The sequence below is a fragment of the Ascaphus truei genome, chromosome 2, assembly GCF_040206685.1.
Source record: "Ascaphus truei isolate aAscTru1 chromosome 2, aAscTru1.hap1, whole genome shotgun sequence".
Taxonomy (NCBI): domain Eukaryota; kingdom Metazoa; phylum Chordata; class Amphibia; order Anura; family Ascaphidae; genus Ascaphus; species Ascaphus truei.
The window spans coordinates 131,898,243-131,912,951 of NC_134484.1; the positions used below are offsets into that span (position 1 = coordinate 131,898,243).

Genomic DNA, 14,709 nt, shown 5'->3' on the forward strand with positions numbered 1-14,709 from the left:
CACCCCCCCTAACCCTGACCTTCACCCACCCCTACCCTTCACCCACCCCTACCCCTGCCCTTCACCCCCCCTACCCCTGCCCTTCACCCCCCCCACGCCTGCCCTTTGACTGACGCACGCACACACCCTGACTGACGCACTCACACACCCTGACTGACGCACTCACACACCCTGACTGACGCACGCACACACCCTGACTGACGCACGCACACACCCTGACTGACGCACGCACACACCCTGACTGACGCACGCACACACCCTGAGTGACGCACGCACAGACCCTGACTGACGCACGCACACACCCTGACTGACGCACGCACACACACCCTGACTGGCGTACGCACACAAACCCTGACTGGCGCACGCACACAAACCCTGACTGGCGCACGCACACAAACCCTGACAGCCGCACGCACACACCCTGACTGCCGCACGCACACACCCTGACTGACGCACGCACACACCCTGACTGACGCACGCACACACACTGACGCACACACACACTGACTGACTGACTGACGCACGCACACACACACACACACACTGACTGATTGACGCACTGACTGACACACACACATACATACTGACGCACGCACACAACCCCTCACAGCCGCATGCACACAACCCCTCACAGCCACACGCACACATACACAGACTGACGCGCGCACACACACACACACACTGACTGCTGCACACACACCCACTGACTGCTGCACACACACACACTGACTGCTGCACACACACACACACACACACACACTGACACACACACACACTGACACAAACAAACACACACACACACACTGACTGACACACACACACTTACTGACGCGCGCGCGCGCACACCCCCACACCCACACACTTACTGAATGACTGACTGACTGCCGCACGCACACACTGACTGACTGAGGCACACACACACGCACACACTGACTGTGTGTGTGTGTGCGTCAGTCAGTCTGTGTGTGTGTTTGTGTTTCTGCGTCAGACTCACTGACGCGCGCGCACACACACTGACTGACTGACGCACACACAATGACTGACGCACACACACTGCATGAAGCTGTAAAGGAGGGAGGGGGGGAACTGGATTGATGTGAATGGGGGACAAACAGAGAGAGGGGGAGGGGTGAGGAGAGAGAGAGGAGCGGGAACATTACATCCCGGGCAACGCCGGGTCTCTCAGCTAGTATAAAATAAACGTAAAGAGAGGGTGCATACCATTCAATGATGGATACAAAAAAAGGAACAACAGGACAGTCACTCTTATACTCCCAGAAAGTGAATATATATATCATTTACGTGAATCACTATCCGTATTTGAAGTGTGTGTGTATATAAATATATATATACATACAAATGAGCATACAGTAATATTTCCATTTGCTATTTGCCTTGCTATGGAGGGTTTTTGTCACTTTTTTACTCACATAACTTCACATATACATACATATATAATATATATAATATATATATATATATATATATATATATATATATATATATATATATATATATATATATGCAGTGGAAGTGTATTGTGTGTATTTACCTACACACTCACTCCACATTTCAGTAACATACATATACATCTAAATAATATTCACATATACACGTTTGCTATAAATGGAATTATTACAATTTTTACATTATATACACGTGCAATGAATGGAATAAACACTGTAATAAGTTTGAAATCGCCTATCCGAGCTGCTATGCATGGCTGATCCCTTTTCTCCAGCTTCCTTGAATGTACTACTGTATGAGGAAGATCATGTGACCAGATGCTAGTGCACGTTTAGAGAGAGGGAGGGCAGTGCTGACAAAGGGGTGTGCCTGGGTTTGTGACAGGCCATGAAGGGGCAGTGCCTAAGCAAATGCTTGTTAAAATAGAATACAAGAAAATTGGTCTTTCAAAGTTGTTTTTTTAAAAACCGAAAATGCTAAAAGTATTTTTTCTTACTACAGAACTGATTTATTAAAAAAAACACACATGCAGGATATAGACTGAACTGCAGCTTTAATGCATGTGTGGCATAGTGGTTAAGGTGCTGATCTTGGAAGCACAGGCTGAGGGACAATTGCATTCCATGTGATGCAAATTACTTTATCTTTCGGTTATGTCAATGGGATATGCTGGAAAACAAGGCATATGTGCTAAAGTACCTTGGTATTGTGGTAAAGTACCTTTAAGAAGCCATGCTACAAATACAGAAGAACAAGACAGGCAACGGCTCATATTTACTAAGCGGTGCTATTCCTTAAGAACCTTTCTGGCGCTGAAGAACTCCTTATGGCCCATTCAAGTAAAAAGGCTACAAGGTGTCTTCCAATGCTAAATGGTGTCTTACTGTATGGCAGAAGGCAGCTTAGTAAATATGCCCGTAAAGTTTCTCATCACAAATCACAAGGTGATGAGAAATAATCAAGCACTTTAAACACAACATATTCACTACTGCCGGCCCTTTTTTGTCCCCTCCCAAGTTAAACGTTGGGCTTAGTTAGAAATAGGAAAAAGAAGAGACATTCAAGACACATCTTCTGAGGGCTCAGGTCAGTATTTAATATGCTGTTTGTACAATGAATACATACAAAACAGGAGCACAAAACGGATATGTGGAGAAAAAAATAACACAAAATTGTGCAACACAGTATATCAAAAATAATCAGAAGAAACCAGTAGGCCAGTCTCAAATGCACTCACACATTGCAAATTATTTTCAGCGTTAGAAACCAGTTCAAGGTATCCAGGGATCGGACAATGACTCCAGGACCAGTTGGGTATGAAGAGAGAGAAAATGCCAACTTAGCGTTAATATTGTTAAGACATTTAATAGGTGAAGGGAATAAAAATCAATGCAGTCACATATTGTACATTGAGTAAAAGCATTGCGAGCTCAGAGGCTCCAGCAATCAATGTCCAGACAGTCCCTGTGCTTAGCGTCCTCCACGTGAGATGAATGGAATGGATCTCAAGGATGCAGGCTTCAGGATGGACAGGCTCTCCAATGGCTCGAAGCTGAAAATGCAGCTGGCCCTACGCGTTTCACCGGTGTCCCGCTTCCTCATCGGCTCAATTGTGGAGTGAACAAAAATCCATCTTTAAATAGCCCTCCATTCGCTCCTCAAAAGATTTTGAAAGAGTATTTTGTATTCCAAAAGGAGTAGAGCATTTCAGTATGTTCCAGCTCTGTCTCGGATGCGGAGGGTCCTGCTCTGGAACTACCACGCGCATTGAATAATTTTAGACAAAGTTGTCAATCACCAATCTGCTCTCCGGAATTACACTCCACAATACCACAATGGTAACCGGATGCTGGGGAGCGCAGGTATATATAGAAGAAAGCAGAAACAAGCATATAGTGCAAATATGTCTCTTCAAGTGGTAGGTGTTAGAACAAAATAGCCCAATGAGATTTGAACTTACAGATTTCTCAAAGGACCTGTGTATGTAAAGGTATCTTTGTTGGATTCAGGCTTGACCTCCAAATCACACTTAGATAAATGTAGTGGGACCTTGGCAGGATGAAAAAGAAACACAGAACATAGTGCAGACTGTTCTACTTTTTATCTATTAAAACCAATATAAAAAATTTGCACTCACATTTTGCAAATGAAATCAAGCAAATTGGGATAATATCCCCGCCAAATCTGTGTCCGCTTCCGCGAATGAACTGTTACACAGCGCCCGTCTTGGTGAGGATGAGGTGGGATCCCTCTGAGGCTGGAAAGAACGCCATCGGTAAGCTGACGGCTCTGTGTGCGTTTTCCACTTGCCTCACTTTGGAACCTTACGTCTCGCGTCTCTCGTCTCACACTCCTTGGCGTTACCGGAAGCGGAATGATGGGCGGGCTGGAGTCCTCCAGTATGTCCCTCTGCTGACTGCAATGAACTGCCCCTCTACGCGTTTCACCACGAAGGTTTCATCAGGGTGGTTTCATCCTGCCAAGGTCCCACTACATTTATCTAAGCGTGATTTGGAGGTCAAGCCTGAATCCAACAAAGATACCTTTACATACACAGGTCCTTTGAGAAATCTGTAAGTTCAAATCTCATTGGGCTATTTTGTTCTAACACCTACCACTTGAAGAGACATATTTGCACTATATGCTTGTTTCTGCTTTCTTCTATATATACACCTGCGCTCCCCAGCATCCGGTTACCTGACATCTCTTGGATTGAAGAAAACAATCTACATGAAGGGTTGAAGCTGCACTTATTTATTATTGTGTCACATTCGCTGACATTTTTCACATTTATACATTGTTATAATTATTCACGTGCACTTATTAAGTCACTATAATTAGATTTAAGCGCCACTCTTTAACTATCTGTTTGCACAATACCTTGCACATCCCTATGTAAAGCATTGTGGGGCATCACTACGGAGAGCAGAGCGGTGATCGACAGCTCTGCCTACATTAAAGCTACTACAGCCATCAGAGTTGTCAGTCACCCTTCTGCTCTCCAAAGTGGCGCCACACAATGCTAGAGCTTTGCTAGAGTGCCAAGCAAGGTATTGTGGGATGTGACATCAGAGCAGAGCGGTGACTGACAGCGCTGCCTCCAATGAGGTTGCATATGTCTGTATATCTTTATTTATATAGTTCCAATTACAGCTCTTTACAAAGAGACAAGACAATACAATACAGGGAATTAATAAAGTCAGACAATAGGAAAGGAAATCCCTACCCAGAGAGATACAATCTAATTGGGATATTGGGATATTTACAGAGGCAGCAGGTGAGGGAATAAGTGCAGTAGATGGCAGTGCTAGCCCTCAATGGTTGGCAGGAATTACTGTGGATGTGGGACAGAAGCCACGCGTCCAGGCTATTGGAATACTTAATTTAGTAGGTGAGCTTTAAGGTTTGTCTTAAAGGTAGGGGGGGGGGGAGAAGGTGCTTGGCATATACCGAGTGTGAGGGAGTTCCACAGGTAAGAGGAAGTGAGGTAAAAGGGTTTAAGGTGAGACAGTGCAGTAGTGGTGAGAGGGGTGGAGAGGAGACAGTTATGGGTGGAGCGCAGGGGACGAGCAGTGGGATAACGAGAGATCGAAACTGAAATGTAGGAGAGAGCAGATCAGTGGAGAGTCTTAAAAAGGTAAGGAGGAGAACTTTGTAGGTGATTTCAAACTTGATGGGAAGTCAGGAGAGGGATTTAAGGAAGAGATAAACAGAGACTGTTTTGGGAGAAAGTGAAATTATTCTAGCACCCACATTTTAGATATATTGCAAAGGAGAAAGTTGTGAGGCATGGAGGCCTGTTTATGTTACAATAATCCAGACAGGAGAGGATAAGGGCATGCATTACCGTTTTATCAGAAGATTGACAGAGGAAAGGGCGGATCTTGGCAATATTACGGAGGAAGAAGCGACAAATTTTAGCCAAGTCGTGAATGTTACTGGAGAAGGAAAGGGAAGAGTGAGATGTCACTACTAAACAACGTGCTTTAGCGACAGGATAGATGGTAGTACTGTTTACTGTGATGGAAAAGGGGGATATTAGACCAGATTTTTGGGGAATTACGAGGAGTTCAGTTTTAGACACATTAAGTTTAAGGCGGTGAAGCACCATCCACGAGGATACAGCCAGGAAGCAATCCGAGACTTAGGACTGGATTGCAGAACTGAGGGTAAGGTTGGATAGATATCTGTGTATTGTCTGCCTAGAGATGATACCCAAAGTCAAAAGAGTTTATGAGGTCACCAAGTGATAGTGTGTAGAGAGAGACAAAAGGAGAGGTCCCAGAACAGAGCCTTGGAGGTACTGTACACCAGCAAAATACATGGTCACAACAGAGACAGAAACTGCGATGCGAGAGGTAAGATGAGAACCAGAATAAAGCTTTGTTGCGGTTACCAAAAGAGTTTAGAATAATAAAGGAGAGTGATTGACTGTATCAAAAGCAGCAGAGAGATCGAGTAGGGAAGGTGATCTTGGAATTTTGCTTCATGTAGATCAGTGGAGTGCAAACTTTTGTTGCTGTGCCCCCCCCCCCCCTACCTGGCGTCCCCTGGTCTCGCGCCCTCTCTCCTACCTGGCATCCGCAGCAAATGATGCTCCGGGGTCACATGACGTCAGGTCACATGACCCGTGGTGTCATTTGACGCCGGTGACATAACATCGCATGACCCCGCGGCATCATTTGACGCTGCGTTGCCATGGAGACGCGTCTGAATCCCGGTAAGTTTTATGTTGCAGAGGCCTCATGCGATGCCACGGCATTCATTTAAATGCCTTGGGGAGGAGCGCGGGACCTCTGCAACCGCCCGTGCACCCTCCCCCCCAGACAAATCTCCCGCCCCCCTTGGGGGGCGCTACCCCAAGTTTGCGCACCGCTGATGTAGGTCATTGGCTACTTTAGTAAGCACAGGCTCTCGAGTGAGCTGTACAAAATCCCGATTGTAAAGGGTCCAGGAGAGCATGGGAATGTTGATCATACGGGAGAACACGAGACATAGTCCTCATCCTCCAGCAGCAGTAGTAAATACATAAGAGGCTATTTTAAACGAGTGCCAGGGAGGTTTTAGGTGTGTAAGACGCCTATGTAGGCGTAAACGCGACCTCTGTTAGTGACGCACAAAAGATGGTTTAGGGTTGAAGACAAGTTATTCTGCATTTCTCTGCCTTGGATTCCTGCACTTCTGAAGTTCTTTGAACTTCCCATACAGCAGAAGAAAATGACTTTCATGACTTGTCCAACAATTAACTGTAGCCAAATGCTTTAGGCAATCAGAACTTACCTTTATCATGCTAATCTAAATTACATATTGGTGTCTTTGACATTCTGGTGCGCCAAGTAATGTTTGTGACGGAAGGGGGTAAACAGGCTATACCATAAAGGTCAAGCCGTTTTGGTTACCCCTGCTCCGTGTATAATGGCCCACGAGTTAGCTCTTGGGCCCAGTAACATTGTACCATTCCAATGTACTGTCTGTAATAAAATAAATAATTTTTTATGTTTTTCCCTTTCCGGGCATGCAATCAAGAATTGCTAGGGTATGAGTTTCAAGGGGGGTTTTGCGGAGGAACCGTTGACAGAATGTGCCTAGGAGGTTGGGGTCCGGAGTTGTCAGTTTCCCCATAAATGTACCCGGGAATCATGCTGATTCTCGGATACAGTACATGTAGGCACATTGTCCCGGCAATACCTCCTCCTTGAAAACACAAGCGCGACTCACCACTAGGGTACCCTGCTTCAGCACAGCCCAGAAAGGAGAATGAGGCACAGGGATATAACAGGTATTCCTGTAGCTGAGGGAGTCCCTAGGTTAAGGGGGGTACCCCAGCTAGTGCAAAGGTGACCCACAACCAATATAGTGTTTGTGTGTGCCCCAACCGTATATAAGGTTGGGGGGGACTCTGAGAGTCCAAGTGTGTGGAAAGTGTGTGGGGAATAAGGCAGATAGAAAAAAAACGACAACATTTTTCCCTTTTCTGTTCCCTGTCCCCCAAGACTCAGAAGTGTATTTAAAGATACTTTAATGTAATGTAATATGCTTTTTACCTTTGGAACTGATGTCCAAACAGGCAGCCTGTGCAAACCCAAAGGCGGCAGTAAGTCTGCAGGCATCGGAGTTCAAAGCAGCCAGACGATGCCCAGAGGTGTGAATAGCATTTGGTCAGCGGGGAAAGGCGGAGTACCAGGTCCGGAGATCAATGGCAGTCCTCTGGGATGCCACTTGCTCTGCCGGACCTGGTGGAGCCTGACAAGCGTGTGGCATTGGGATAGCCAGGGAGAGAGGTGGTAGGCTTGCACATGTCTCTTGGCTATTTCGGATCTCCCACTGTCCCGGCTTTTCTATCCGGCTTGGCTCTGATTGGCTGCTTGGGAAAGTTCCCACACATTGATTGGCTGTTCAGTTTTGTGAATGAAACTGAAAATACTATAATAATTGATGAGCCAATCAGATTGGGGGTCAAAGTTGCTTCTGTTTGAATAGAAGAGCAACCGGCTTCGATTTCGAGCCTGAAAATCTGGCCGCCAGAGTCTAAGTCCAGCTTTTTGGGACCAAGTTCTCAGAAACTAACGTAGGGTTCGCGACTGGGATTTTATGCCGATTTGAGTTCCAGGAGATTTGGACTAACTCGCGGTCAGGAAGGACCAAGTTTTCCAAAGAGAACGTAGCGGTGGCGTATGGAATTTTATGCCGATTTCGGTTCCAGGAGATTCCAGGCTAAGTCCCGGTCAGGGTAAAACTCTCCCATAGAGTTCCCTGCCCCTAGGAAAGTCTAGTTTTCGACCCCAGTCCCAAAGTAAGTGCGTCTTTTGGCTGTATTTTGTGTATCATTGTGTGTAAGCGAATTTATGCCGAATAAATTGCAATTTATTACCTTGTTTTGCTCAATGAATGATCCTGGTAAAAAGGTGTAAATAACCTGGTCCCCTGTGACAATGTTCAATTAGGAAATTTGATGCAAACTATTGTGTGTTGAAATAAGTCTTATTTTCTTTGTGAAATAGCCTTGTATAACATTTTCAAGGTACAGTAGCGCAAAACAAAACAAACCCCCCCAAAAAACACCAACATACTGGAAATTCGACACTTAAGACGTGGTTTTATAGAGATGAGCAAAAAAAATATCTTAACTTTCCCACTCACTAAACTGTTACCGAGAACGTATTCAACCGAATCCCATTGGTAAAACAAAAAAGTTAGAAGCCACTGCAGGTCAGGATTTTTAGAAAATTATAATGTTATCATATAATAAGATATTTAGATATCACAGTAGTGAATTAATGGACCTTAAATCAGCATTCCACCCTAACTGCACCCCATATATAATTTAAAAAAAAATTATAGTATGGAAAATGTAGGGGGTGGGGTGCCAGCAGGAGGGGAGCAGTGCTGTTTTCTACTCCAGGGACCCCATGGTTTCCGAGACACTTACTGGTCATGTTATGAGCATTCATTCATGGTTTTTAAAGGGGATTTAAATGGCCGTCCAATAGGAAGCAGAAACCATCATAGTGTCCCAAGATGTGGCAGTCATTTTGTTTCCTCTACAGCAGTGGTGGCCAACTCCAGTCCTCAAGGGCCACGAACAGGTCAGGTTTTAAGGATATCCCTGCTGCAGCACAGGTGGCTCAATCATTGACTGAGCCACCTGTGCTGAAGCAGGGATATCCTGAAAACCTGACCTACATTAAGACTTCACTACCCTCACTTTTTTGAGCCGTGGGTGAGGCACCAACTTATTTCAAGATTGGCTTGTTGACGTACAAAGCATTATATGGCCAGGGTTCCAGCTATCTGAAAGAGCCTCTAGTTCCTCCACTCCCACCCACTCACTTCGATCTGCAGATGAAGAACTCGCACCAGTTCCCAGAACCTCCTTGACTTCCTTTTGAGCTTTTAGCCACGCTGCTCCTACTCTTCGGAACAGTCATATTCGTACAATCGAGTGGGCCCTCTTTGGAAATCTATAAAACCAGGCTCAAGACCTGTTTACCTAGGCATTTAATTAATCACAACATGTTCGGTATTTAGTAGCCACAGTACCGTCCCATCCTGTACTGCATTTTTTTCTTATATTTCGACTCTTTGACCTTAAATGTTCTCTTATTTTTTCCCTTTTTGCAACTGTGAAGTGCTTTGCTTCCCATTGGGAGAAAAGTACTATATACTATATAAATAAAGCTACCTTCATCTTCTACGCACAATATCATTTTTAGGGATATAGATAGATGGATAGAGGATAGATGGGATACACACACATACACACATTACAGTGGCATAGAAGAAGAATAGCAGGCAGTCCAGGTCTTGTCTGCTATTATTAATTATAATCTCTCTATCTCGTTCTGTCAAATGGGAACTAACTAACTATTTGCATTGGGGTGCCATCTTTTTTGATTGTAAAAGAAATGTGCCAAGGATATTATACAGGACATCAACAGTCAAGTATACGCATCTTTAAGAATGCAGAAGATGGTATTAAAAAGTAGAGATTGTTTCTTTGTCAATTTACACAATAGAGAGGCCCTTTAAATAATATGAATGCTGATTCTTTCAGTCTATCCCTCATACCGTCAACTGCTTCAAACATCAACAGAGAAATCCTTACGCTTCCATTGTACAGTGACGTACTCACTATTATAGAAGTTACCTCATGTCAACTATAGGCACCTCCAAAAAAACAAAAGTGATAACCCGGATTCATAAAGGTTTTGCCACATAAAGGCGTCATTAAACATTTCCAGATTATACAGGTCTAACAAAGCGAAACTGATGCCTTGAATCAGAAATAAAGAATATCAATCTGTATGGTTAAATAAACCTATCCGCCATTTTTATTTGGAAACTGTCTTATTAGCCTATTCTAATTTGTACTGATTTAATCTGTCTCAGAAAAAAAAGGTAAACCATTAGCGAAGCTAAATATGGATTAAAAATGGTATATATCCAGCTTCTAGGTATTGAGGATCCTTTTGGGTAAGATATTAAAATGTGAATGAAATACTTTGTTCTTAGTTGCTGTATTTGAAAACGTGTGTGCGTCTGAAAATAAATATCAATTGTAATGAGGGATTCCAGTGTTTAAAAAAAAAAAAAAATTTAATTGTTATTTTAAATATTTTTTTTTATATATGCAAGAATTCATTTTTTTCAGTGTTTTGATTATATAAGGGGGGCCGGACCTGTGGGAACGGAATGCAAGGAAGGGGAACCCCGAGGGTGTGAAGCGGGAAGAAGGGTCAGGCCTGTGGGTACCACGCAGGAGGAAGAGGGGGCATATGGGTGTAGAGCAGGAGGAGAGGTCGGGCCTGTGGGGACAGAGGAGGGGCGAGGGATAGCCTGCCGGTACCAAGCAGGAGCCCATGGGTTTTAAGCAGGAGACCTTCGAATGTTGAGTGGGAGCTTGTGGGTATTGGGTGGAAGGTTGCAGTTCCTGGTGATGCTGCCTCACTTCATTCGGCTCCTTCACACTTCTATCTGGCTGGTGCAGAAGTAGGTGCTGTTGCATCCTCTTTCTTGTGCTGCCGTTTCCTCTCCCATGGCCCCTCGTATTCCCGCGCCACAGCATTTATATAGGGCGCGGGAGCACTGCCACGTGAGGACGCTCCACTAATAAAAATAATCCGCGGCAAATTAATTTACCGGATTTAACCGGTTTTAACCGAAACACCCCAATGATTAGTCGGTAGTGTTTTATCGGGGGTTTTGGTTAAAACCGGAATACGTCATTATAATCCGGTCAAATGCATGGTTACTATGTACTGTATCAGGTTAAGAAATTAATTTATACTACTGTATAATCAATTATTTTTTATAACTACACAATTTAAAAATCATTAAGGACATGTACAGTGTACGTCAGATAATTCAAACATCTTACTAGGTGGCTTTTTTTTTCAGAATTGTTTTTGTGGCTATAAAATTTGACTGATCCAGCAGCAAGAAGGAAATTACATGCAAACAGGAAATCAAAAACGCAAGCAAAGCAAAAACTAGTTTCGTAATATACATTAAATATTTTTAAGCAGTTTTCTTTAAAGACACAATACTGTACACACACCCAGAGTAATGAGCACTCGATAACAAGGAGTTCAGCCCCCTTAGTTATGTGGGAACAATGCATTAACAGCTGTGTTTTTCCAACCTTATAAAAATAGCAGAACCCTTACGAATGATCACTCAGTTGAACCATAGGATACATATGTAATGTATCTGAAATACTATACATATATATAAAAATAAAAAAAATCCCAAATCAAATGGAATGTATTTAACATCCCAATATAAGTTCCTATAACCTTTTGCGAACGTCACTAAATTATTTTTTTGTGGAACCCCAACAGAAACAGATATAAAGACACTACAGGGGTTAATGTGCAAATTGGATGTCCCATTCACTATAATCCACTCCCAGAAGATGCACGTGATACCTGGCAGACGGAACTACAAACAGTGCGTGCTGGTGTCAGGCATACACAGCATAAACCACCGCTTAATGTCGTCACTAGATGAAAGCTGCTCATTGATAATCATGGTTTTATTGTTGACAATACCTTCGAATTTTATTGAAAAATATAAACTGCAATAATTCAAATTACTATTTCAGATTGCGGGTGAATGAGGTGCATAATTATTACAGTTTAGCACTCATCAAAAGGCTAGCACCCCACTGGCTAGAAAATGTAGTATTTATGAGATATTTACCAATTCTTGCCTTGACTGTAAAAATATTTTCATACAAAATTATTTTATCTGTGTTTTCATTCATAGTACTTCGAGCTAGCGTAAATGACCAAAGCAGATCCTACCCGAGCCTCATACCCATCTAATCTACAGCACTGGTGGACAACAGGCGGTGGTCTGCCAGGGCTTCACCTCCGACCCCCACCTACTGCTGGCCCCAGCAACTCTCCCCCCCCCCCCAGTACAATTAGATTGTAACCTCTTCGAATCAGGGACTCCTCTTCCGAAATGTTACTTTTATGTCTGAAGCACTTATTCCCCTGATCTGTTTGTATTACAGTATTTGTTATTTATATGATTGCCACGTGTATTACTGCTGTGAAGCACTATGTACATTAATGGCGCTATATAAATAAAGACATACATACTGTACAGTACAGAGGGAACAGGGACGTTCCTTCCGCAGATCTTAGCACTGCTAGCTACTGCCCTGCTCATGTGCTATTTACTGGTTCCCAGTGTAAGAAGAGGCGTAGGGCTGGATTCACCAGCAGACCTGCATTAAGCCGCAGGACGGTTCCTACCCACAGCAGCAACATATCTTCTCCCTGTGCACCTGTGGAGAGAGACGCAATATGTGGCCCCTTTGAGGGTCACGGGGCGCACTTGCGGCCCTTTCAGTATATCTATGTTGCCCACTACTGATCTAGTCATGTTTTGACTCCCAGAGACTTCCCTGAAATAATCACCCTGAAAGTCAGGATCTCTCACAATGCTCAAGCTAATTCTTTATTGGTGAGACAGATTTCTTCGACTTGTACAAAAGGTGGATCCCACAAAGTCTGTGGGAGCATCCGATGTGTGGTGAAGGGTTAATATGTAAAAAAAAGGGTGATGCCATCAAAGTGAGGGTGGGCTGAGGGGGGGTAAACTTTGCAGCCCTCAGCTGCCCCATAACCCTCTTTTGATGCCAAATGAAACCTGCAACCCGTTTTAAAGCAGAAATCTCCACCAGAAATGAATAGATAGGCTGCTATACAGGAACATTCCCACCGAATCAGAATAAATACTAAGCAGACAATGCCCATATGGCAGAAAGCTCAATGGTACCCACACCACTGAATGTGAGATGTGAGGAGGAGAGGGAGGATTTGGGGACTTTCTGAAAGGGTAGGCTGGCACCACCTCCCCCCGGTGAGACTGCAAGTGACAGGAAACAAAAGACACCACAGCAACACCCAGCCTGACACGGTGAATGCAACATAACACTGTGACTCTGCAATATGCAAACTAGCGTTGTAATGCACAGGAACCATCCTATCACCGTGAATAAGAGACCCGGCCTGGCACAGGCAGTCATTACAAGACACAGGGAATACAGCATCCAACCTGATGCGGTGATTACAGGACCCGCACTGACACCATGCACACAGGATCCAGCCTCACACAGTGAGGAGGATCCGGGCTGACAGTGAGGACAGCACCCACACTGACAATGCACACAGGATCCGGGCAGACACTGATTACAGCACCCACACTGGCATAATGCACACAGGATCCGGGCAGACAGTGATTACAGCACCCACACTGGCATAATGCACACAGGATCCGGGCTGACAGTGAGGACAGCACCCACACTGACAATGCACACAGGATCCGGGCAGACAGTGAGGACAGCACCCACACTGGCATAATGCACACAGGATCCGGGCAAACAGTGATTACAGCACCCACACTGGCATAATGCACACAGAATCCGGGCAGACAGTGATTACAGCACCCACACTGGCATAATGCACACAGGATCCAGCCCTGACATAGTGACTGCACAGCACCCACACTGACATCATGACTGCACAGCACCCAGCCCTAACATAGTGACTGCAGCACCTGGTCCACAGCCTCCCCTCACCTGTATTTCCTGAACAGCTGGTCCGATTCCTTAAATCCGTTGTTTAAAAGCAGGTTGATCCCCACCAGAGCCAGCTCTGCATCATCCTTGGGATCCAGCAGATCTGCTTCCACCTGCGCTGGGATCTGCTGCTCGGCCATTGTACAGCACAGGGGTTGAGACAGCCTCTGACTATATTATTATATTGCCGGGAAATAAAGAGATGATCAGGGGATGTGTGAGTCCCAGTGACAACCACTGAGATAAATATATATGTATATAGGCAGACCCTAGGAGGAGCCTCCCGCAGCCTTTGTAGCTCTCTCCCCCTTGGCAGGTTCCAGCAGGGCTCTGACACCCTGACAAGGAAAGCACAGCAACTCGTGCAGAGGAGGAGGAGGAGGGCAGGAAGAGGAGGGGCTACAGCTGCAGTTTCTATCATGATTACTATTATGATGAAGCCAAAGCCTGACACTTGTCTGATTATTACTATGGTGTCTGCAAAGGGTGGTTTGATAGGCAGCGAGGTGGGAAGCCTGGCTGTGGCAGGGCAGTGTTTTTCAACAGAGGTTCCTATGAACCATTGGGTTCCCCAGGCATCCCTAAAGGGTTCCCTTCAATTTTCAGGTCATTGAAAATTGTACGAAATACAGAAGAATTTACAATTAATC

The 14,709-nt window shown here is 44.7% G+C and overlaps 1 protein-coding gene across 2 annotated transcripts in view; it reads right to left on the bottom strand.

The window, feature by feature from the left end:
- Positions 1–14,408, bottom strand: part of TTC39C (tetratricopeptide repeat domain 39C) — a 108,971-nt gene extending 94,563 nt beyond the window's left edge. For both annotated transcript variants that reach the window (XM_075584992.1, XM_075584989.1), the window contains exon 1: positions 14,060–14,408. In XM_075584992.1, the coding sequence (XP_075441107.1) occupies positions 14,060–14,199 (140 nt within the window). In that variant the 5' untranslated portion in view covers positions 14,200–14,408. The remainder of the gene's footprint in view (positions 1–14,059) is intronic.
- Positions 14,409–14,709: the final 301 nt, after the last annotated feature.